Raw genomic sequence first — 8906 nt, forward strand, 5'->3', positions numbered from 1 at the left:
ATATCGACACCTTTTCACATTACACAGTACAAGACGAAGTTTATCATAGTTATCTTTCTCAGAAGCCTGCTGTGGCAGTATTATGGTACAGTGATTGTACAATATGGTAAAACCTTGGTATTTTTATAATCTATCTTGGTATTTATATGGTAGGCAAGGAATGTGTCCAATAGACATGGTATTGGCTTGGTAATTTTGGTACTTTTAAGTGCTTTCATGTTAGTATTTTGATACACTTCTATTTAGAAAATGTCTTTACCTGCAGTAGACAATCGTTCGCAGAATGCACACGCACTCGCACATGTCGACTGAATGCAGCTGCAGGTTTTGATTCAATGAAGCGTTGTTATCATTCTGTCTTCTAAAGCAGTGGTTCTCAACCTTTTTGACTCCAAGGCCCCCCACTGTCCAAGACAATATTTGAAGGCCCCTAGAAACTAGACATGTCTGATTAAAATAATTAATCATGGATCATTTTTGATTCTAGAAGTTTCAGAAAGAGTCTGTTTATAATTTATGGGCATAATTTATCTTAAAGTATTTTTAGCATTTTAATTAAGTTGGATTATTTTAATATTTCTTATTTTATGTTAATTTTAAGACATCTTGAGGCCCCCCTTGGAAGTGTGCTGAGGCCCCCTAGTGGGTCCCGGCCCCCTGGTTGAGAACCACTGTTCTAAAGCATCCCGCTACTCTTTTACTGCATGACAAAACGCTTCAAACGATTCAGCCCGTACATTAGACAAATTCATTGAGAAGAACTGACTCAAAAGAGAGTTTATTTCATGCATCGCTTCGATTCATTAGCCCTGCGCTCGTGAGTCTATTGCCGCGTTCACAACGGCATACTGTTCATACTACTCTCACTGTTTTTGCCAAACACAGATATAACAGAAATAGTAAGAGTAGTATGGTAGTAAGGCAATTAGCACACGGTCTATATGTTCCGTGGAGGGCGCCACGACATGGTATCGGAATGCACAGGGTGCATTTTGTTCTACACAGATTGGACACATACTTATTGGTGCCCCCAAAGCGGCGCCGCCCTAGGTGCTCGCCCATGTTGCCTAATGGGTTGACCGGCCCTGACAGTGAGGCACTTACAATGGAAGTGAACGCAGCCAATTTTTGGAGGATTTAAAGGCAGAAATTTGAAGCTTATAATTTTATAAAAGCACTTAACTCAGTTCAGTTTGAATTATGCAACCATTAGCCTATTCATTAAAAAACACAGGCAGGAAAACAAGGCATACCTATTTTTGATGTTTTAATATTTGAAATAATTTCTTTTGCTATCTTACACATTTACTTTGAACATTTTCCATACGTCTTATGTTACAACAAATACTTTTCAAATGGCTTTCCACCGTTTTTCTCTTTTTTCCTTTACGTGACTGAGAGAACCCACACACCACAATCAACAAAAATGCAGCATGTACAGTTTTGCAGTCAGATTTGATATTTTATGGCAGATCTTTCACAGATGTGTTACAGTAGAAGCTTTGGTCCATAATGCTCAAGCTAACCTGCAAAGTATGACGCGACGTGACCATGTAAGCGTTACATTCTGCAGTGTAGAGGCCATCGTGATCATGGATGTGTGGTTGTGAGAGCTTGTTTCTCAAACATTACAAACCAAGACACAGTTTCCTTATGTATGCTAAGCAGGGAGATCCAAAGTCACCCCACAATCTGCTTCAAAATATCCAAAGTGCAATCTAGGTGATCAAGTACAAGAGATGAGAGCACAAGGCCAAGGTTTTGCTTCAGCACACAGAATGGTATGAATGTAGCAGTTTCCTGTTGACTCCGCAATAAGAGGTCCACAATGGCAACCCTTTCTGTCTGCTTTGTGAAAGTTTCATTTGCGACACGTTCGATGAGGTGTCTTTTTCTTGGTCACCTCTGTCCGGCATCGACTGCGTTCATCCAGCCATGGCAAGTCAAAATTTCTGTGTAAAAGAACAAAGACACTTAAAATCCTATTTTGTAACAACAAATCAAAAAGTAATAATTTTGTTATAAAAATGCTGTTCATATTATTAGTCTTATGCTGTCCTGGTTGTTCTTTCTGGTTAAGAAACATTGTTTTATTAAACTCACTGCTGCTTCAGGTTCGGAAGAGGTCTTCCAAAAGCCACCACTGGCAGGAAAGGTGTCATCATAATAGACTCCACTGAGGAAAGGTTCGGAAACAAGCACATTAAAATACTAAAGGGTACCAAACAATATGACATGATAATACTGACCTCACCCCAAAACTATGAGGTTAAAATTCTTTGAAACACAGTGGGGAAAAAGCAATCACTGACATACCATCTTCAGGATCTGGATAGAAGGAGTGCAGCTCTGGTTCACTTTCCGCAATGACCTTCCTCCTGTTGTTCATCCTTTGCTGCAAACGCTGGAACATCCTCTGCTCACGAATACGCTGGATATCCCACCTAAAAAAGAAAAAATGAGGTTTAAAAAAGAGAAGGAGTGATCTAAAGACAAGGGGGGGAAGGGAAAAGACCGGTTTCCCACTGAAGCTAAGCAAGGTTGAGCCTGGTCAGCACCTGGATGGGAGACCTCCTGGGGGAAACTAAGGTTGCTGCTGTAAGAGGTATTAGGAAGGCCAGCAGGGGGTGCTCACCCTGTGGTCTGTGTGGGTCCTAATGCCCCAGTATAGTGACGGGGACTTAAACCGAAGGCCTCACTGTCTGTGGTCATTAAAAATCCTAGAGCACTTCTCGTAAAGAGTAGGGGTATAACCCCGGTGTCCTGGCCAAATTTCCCACATAGGCCCTTATCAATCATGGCCTCCTAATAATCCCCATCCATGAATTGGCTCTTATCACTCCACTCTCTCCTCTCCACCAATAGCTGAAGTGTGGTGAGCATACTGGCGCACTATGGCTGCCGTTGCATCATCCAGGTGGATGCTGCACACTGGTGGTGGTTGAGGAGAGTCCTGTTCACTGTGTAAAGCGCTTTGAGTGTAGTGTCAGAAAAAGCTATATAAATGTAACATTCATTCAAAAGATAGTGAAAAATGCCCGGTGGCACCCTGGCCTGAATCGGGCAGGGGAGGAATGTGACGAGGAGGAGGGTGTGGCCAGGCCGTGATGGAGCATGGCCGGCGCTTAATCAGCTGATCAGCGGGAGAGCGAGATAAGGGGCAGCCAGAGACGCCGGTTTGAAAGTGAGAGACGCACGCGACCGCGTTGCATGTGTGTCTGTGTTTATGTTAAGTTTCTGATTAAACTTTGCGTTGACTGTTCAGCCAGTTCCTTCATCCTCCTTGCCCATCCTTGAACTGTTACACTTATCTATTTGGATACTGTAGACAAAAAATTATCACCTTTTCCTTCTCTTCTCATCCAGTTCAAGCTTTGCATGACGCTTCAGAAAGACATTATCGTCCAGACTCTGCACCAGACAAAAAAAAGGAATGAAAAATGAATGAGTATTTACATGGGTCACACAGAAATGAATCTCTATGTGCTCTCAAGTCTTACTAACTTCAGGGATGTCCGATACATCTTTCTGATCCAGAGGCTCTATGATGCTCTTTCGCCAGGAAGGAACTACATGCAAGGAAAAAAGATATACAGTACATCAATATCATGAGTAGTGACAGGCCGATATATCGACCAGGCCGATTATTCGGCCGATATTTGGCTCTTTTGCAATTATCGCCATCAGCTGAGAACCACGTTTACTTGGCCGATTAACAGAAGTGTTAACTTTATCTTGTGTCAGTTACAAAATCTACCAATAGATTTATCAGAGGATAGAAGTTTTTTAATTCATCTTTAAGCAAATTTGAGTATATATTGTATAAAATAAGTATTCGTTACACTTTAGAAGTTTTGTGCACATTTGATTTGCTGTTGTTAAATTGTGTTATCGATAGAGCTGTCAAAGTTAACGCATGCGATTCATTTAAAATCTTTAGCACGTACATTTTTCTTCATCGCGATTTATGCATTTACAGCATATCACTTCTGAAGACATTGATTTAACCACTGGAGTCTCATGGATTACTTTTATGCTGCCTTTATGTGATTTTTGGAGCTTCAAAATTTTGGCACCCATTCACTTGCATTGTATGGACCAAAAGAGCTTAGAAATTCTTCTAAAAATCTTCATTTGAGTTCAGCAGATGAAAGAAAGTCATACACGTCTGGGATGCCAGGAGGGTGAGTAAATGATGAGAGAATTTTCATTTTTGGGTGAACTATCCCTTTAATGATAACACTTGGCCATATAAAGATTTGAATTTGATTAATTGTCAAATTGTAACTGATATCATCTAAAAAAATGTCTCATCCAATAAAAGTTTGCTAATAGCACCACACTATAATATGGTACAGAAATTAGCAACAAGATGATATCGTACCGTTTTTAATTTTTGGTATTGCAATATTTCATTAGTATTAGTATACCGTGCAACCCTAATAGGGACTAGTTCTTTTAATTAGTCACCCTACCAATCAGACTTTGGGAAACGTTTACTGTCACTTGTATTGGTGCTATTTTTGTGAATTTCTATCTTTATAATGTGGAAGGCTTTGTTTGGAAAATGTTAATAAAGCATTATTGTTAAATATTGTTTTGTTTTCTTTCCAAAGAAGGAAATAAGTGCATATTGACAGGAAAAGAAGCATATAGGGTCAAAGTTCAGCACTATCCAAATCTGAAATTAATCGCAATTAACTATGACAAATTATGCGATTAATCACAATTACAAATTTTTATCGACAGCACTAAATATTGATATCGGCAGTTGGCCATCTTGCTCACTAGATATTGGTATTGACATCTACCATTTAAAAAAACCTATATCAGTCGACCACTGATCAAGAGCATCTTAAATTTACTGATAAAATATCACTTAAAGGGATAGTTCACCCCAAAATGAAAATTCTCTTATCATTTACTCTCATGCCATCCCAGATGTGTATGACTTTCTTTCTTCTGCTGAACACAAATCATGATTTTTAGATGAAATTCTTCTCTTTGCCCAGTAGGGGGCAGTATGCATGAAGGATGTGAATCACCAAAAACATAAGAAGAAGAATGTGAAAGTGATCTGTTTCTCACCCACACCTATCATATCACTTCTGAAGATATTGATTTAACCACTGGAGTCTTATGGATTACTTTTATGCTGACTTATGTGATTTTTGGAGCATCAAAATTTTGGCACCCATTCACTTGCATTGTATGGACCAAAAAAAATATTTTACAAATCTTAATTTGTATTCAGCAGATGAAAGAAAGTCATACACATCTAGGATGGCATGAGAATGAGTAAATGACAGAGAATTTTCAATTGACTAAACACACCTGCAACTGTGTCCTCATGCACAGGGGAGGAGTCTCGCCATGGCGACGGGGGTGGCTGATGCCAACGGCATAGGTACATCTCAGTGGTAGCCAGGTAGGGCAGTTCCTCTGATTGTGACTGTAATTCAGGCCCCATCTCCTCCTGACATTCCTCCTTCAGAGATGGGCCCTTCTGTGGTAGTGGTGACTTGGGCTGCCCACGCCGTGCCCTACCCATCTGGGAGTCCTGGAAAAGAAATCTCCTTTAAGGAGAGGGGAAATATTACCAACTGTACAGAGCAATTATTTGAAAAAAATTGTAAAAATAAAATGCTCTCTTTACATATTTCAGAGTACAAACATTTTGATCTAAACCTTTTCAGGCATTTTCCTCCTCTTCCATAGTGCATTTGTTTTAGGGTGTTGACCTGTCCCTCAGCATGCTGGACCTCATCTGAGGCAGTGCTCTCTGCCTCAGGTTCCCTACGGCGAGGTGTCTGAGAAGGACGAGATTCTCCTCCGTCTTTCCTCACCATCTGCAGCCGACGTTCCATGCGTTCAATCCGAGCCATAAGCTACAACCACACAAACCTATGTTAGGCTGTATATGAAGCTCTTGTTTCAGATTAATACAAATGGAAACGAATAAAGGATGTTTTTTTTTTTACAAAATCTGCTCAGATTGACAGGACAACAAATAAAAATTTTTTAAAAAAAGTTTCAGTGTTGGGCTAGATACTGCATTTTGCCTTTGTAGGCCAGTGTGGATCTACTAAGAATGGGTTTTCAAATTGGCCCATCACTTGCTATTTTAATACAAAACATGTTAGCACAGCTTTGATTTTAAAATAAAAATAAAACTCTGCCTTGATAAAAACCATTAGCGTACCATCTCTTTTTCAGCTTTGAGGTCATCAATCTCTTTGCTCTTGGTGTGCAGCTGTTTCTGCTGCTGTTCAATCAGTTCCAGTTGCAGCAGCAGGATCTGTCGAATGCAGCTGGTCTGCGTGTCCACAAGGCTGGGGCCTTTTCGCACATTCCGACGTTTCCCATCAGGGCTGTTCTCTGGTGAGGGGACCCCCGTGACTGCCACACCCCCCACCGGCCCTCCATCTCTCCGCTGGTTGCTGCCATTTGATACCATGGGATCCATCTTCCCCACGTGGTTGTGACTGGCCTGACAAAACAGTGATTTGCTCTTGACTGGGAAACCTTCGGCCCCCATCTGCTTGGCTGACGGGAGTGTCAAGGACTCCAGCTTCTCCCAGTTCTCCTCCTGCCCGATGCACTCCCCTGCTGGAGATTGGTCGGGGCTGCACAACAAACTCTGACAGCTGGTCTTTGCTATGCTGTTAGGATGGTGATGATGATGTGCACTGTTATGGATTGTGCTCAGCACATGGGTGGTGAACTCACGGCTTTCCTTCTTCAGGCCAGCCGGGGATTCATGGGCTCCGGCTTGTTTTTTGCTGAGCTCTATCAGGCTTGCATCCAGTCTGTGTGCTCCACTCGTGAACACAGTGGATCGCATAGTCATTGCGACTTGTTCCAATTGGAGGTGCTTTACAAACACCCACCTCTGTAGATGAGAAGGATCTGTGACAGTCTCGATGTGATTCCTCTATCAGGCCCCTTTTCTATAGCCATTCTGTGGGGTGGGGGGGTGGGGGGGAGACATTGATGTGATTTTATTGCATTTTTAGTGCTAAGAAATAAAAACAAATCTTAAAGGTGTGGTAGGAGCACAATAATGCAGGGCATTTATTTGTTCAGTGCAGCTCTTAAAGGGATAGTTTACCCAAAAATGAAAATTCTCTCATCTTTTACTCACCCTCATGCCATCACAGATGTGTATGACTGTTCTGCAGCTTCTGAACACAAATGAATATTTTTAGAAGAATATCCCAGCTCTGTTTGTCCATACTATGCAAGTGAATGGTGACCAAAACTTTGAAGCTTCATAAAGCACATAAAGGCAGCATAAAATCCATATGAAATCAGTGGTTAAATCCATGTCTTTAGAAGTGCTATGATAGGTGTGGGTGAGAAACAGATAAATATTTTACTGCTTTTTTTTTTTTTTTTTTTTTTACTATAAATCTCCACTCTCAAACAACCCTCCTAAGTTCTTCTTTTGTTTTTGGTGATTTGCATTCTTTGTGCATATCGCCACCTACTGGACAGGGAGAAGATTTTATATTTAAAGGACTTAAATGTTGATCTGTTTCTCTTTTTTTTTTTTTTTTTTGGAATGCCCAATTCCCAATGCACTCTAAGTCCTCATGGTGGCGTAGTGACTCGCCTCGATCCGGGTGGCGAAGGACAAATCTCAGTTGCCTCTGCATCTGCAAGCGTCAATCTACGCACCTTATCACGTGGCTTGTTGAGCGTATTACCGCGGAGAATAGCGTGAAGCCTCCGCACGCTATTCTCCATGGCATCCACACAAAACGCGCCCCACCGAGAGTGAGAACCACATTATAGCGACCTCGAGAAGGTTACCCCATGTGACTCTACCCTCCCTAGCAACCGGGCCAGTTTGGTTGCTTAGGAGACCTGGCTGGAGTCACTCAGCACACCCTGGATTCGAACTCACGACTCCAGGGGTGGTAGTCAGCATCAATACTCGCTGAGCTACCCCCATGCTGATCGGTTTCTCAACCACACCTATTATATCTCTTCTGATTATGTGGATTTAACTACTGGAGTCATATGGATTACGTTTATGCTCCCTTTATGTGCTTTTTTGTGCTTCAAATTTTGGTCACCATTCACTTGCATTGAATGGACCTACAGAGCTGAAATATTCTTCTAAAAATATATGTGTTCTACAGAACAAAATCATACACATCTGGGATGGCATGAGGGTGAGTTAATGATGAGAGATTTTTCATTTTCGGGTGAACTATCCCTTTAACACAAGCTGCCTGAACAAGCATCAATTACATTCTAACAGCCATTAGATGCACAAAACACACAGCCAGGAGTAGAAAGTTCATTTATAGAAAGTGAAACATTGTAGTCATATCTGCAAAATAATGCATTAGGCTAAGCTAACCACTTTTGCATCTCTTGCACATTAGTGCTTCATAGCTAGTCTATCTATGCAGCAGTGCATGCATCGTGTTTACTTTTTCTGGGAGATCATCGTCCAGTCATTGCCTATATATGCATGCAACGGAGAGTGTTTCAGATCTACAGTGAAACAGCACAGTCATGCAATCTATCTGACCGCAGACAGCGTCCACCATTTTAGATCTACAGCAAAAACAATGACAATAATTTCCAGCAGCTCCCTTCTACTGCACAGAACAGGAAGAACGATGACGCCATTTTAATTCATGCAAACATGCTGTATATTTAAATACTGGAGGGAACACATTGCAACTGCCGACTAACTCGTTCGCCATTACTTTGCATCAACATGTTATTTAAATTTCCCTGTACCCCACCCGAACTTACCTATCACCTTCCTTTAGCCCACTTTCGGGTTTTGTTGGAATGTGCGCCCTAGGCGCATGCGCAGCGACTTCCGCATGCGCAGCATCTGATTGGACGCTGGATTCGTGACTCGTGCTGCATAACCTGTGCAA

At 41.6% G+C, this 8906-nt stretch overlaps 1 protein-coding gene across 2 annotated transcripts; it reads right to left on the bottom strand.

Annotated features, from left to right (window-relative positions):
• Positions 1-1254: 1254 nt before the first annotated feature.
• On the bottom strand, positions 1255-8867 carry msl1a (MSL complex subunit 1a). 2 transcript variants are annotated; one of them, XM_051715120.1, is made up of 9 exons: positions 8776-8867; positions 6203-6961; positions 5689-5888; positions 5335-5576; positions 3505-3569; positions 3344-3411; positions 2317-2444; positions 2104-2176; positions 1255-1952 (listed from the first exon to the last, which is right to left on the bottom strand). In XM_051715120.1, exons 2-9 carry the CDS (start codon positions 6848-6850, stop codon positions 1862-1864), a joined length of 1515 nt encoding a protein of 504 aa, XP_051571080.1. In that variant the 5' UTR covers positions 6851-6961; positions 8776-8867; the 3' UTR covers positions 1255-1861. The 2 variants fall into 2 exon arrangements, with proteins under 2 accessions (XP_051571080.1, XP_051571078.1); XM_051715118.1 differs by lacking the exon at positions 8776-8867 and adding an exon at positions 8445-8753.
• Positions 8868-8906: the final 39 nt, after the last annotated feature.

Source organism: Myxocyprinus asiaticus, chromosome 13, assembly GCF_019703515.2.
Source record: "Myxocyprinus asiaticus isolate MX2 ecotype Aquarium Trade chromosome 13, UBuf_Myxa_2, whole genome shotgun sequence".
NCBI classification, from domain to species: domain Eukaryota; kingdom Metazoa; phylum Chordata; class Actinopteri; order Cypriniformes; family Catostomidae; genus Myxocyprinus; species Myxocyprinus asiaticus.

Excerpts from the sequence above, each read along its gene's own strand:
- msl1a (XM_051715120.1), bottom strand. The coding sequence starts at position 6,850 with ATGACTATGCGATCCACTGTGTTCACGAGTGGAGCACACAGACTGGAT. Across the intron at positions 5,889-6,202 it reads TCAAAGCTGAAAAAGAGATG|CTTATGGCTCGGATTGAACG; the intron begins GTACGCTAATGG and ends GTGTGGTTGTAG. Across the intron at positions 5,577-5,688 it reads GGAGGAAAATGCCTGAAAAG|GAGATTTCTTTTCCAGGACT; the intron begins GTTTAGATCAAA and ends CTCTCCTTAAAG.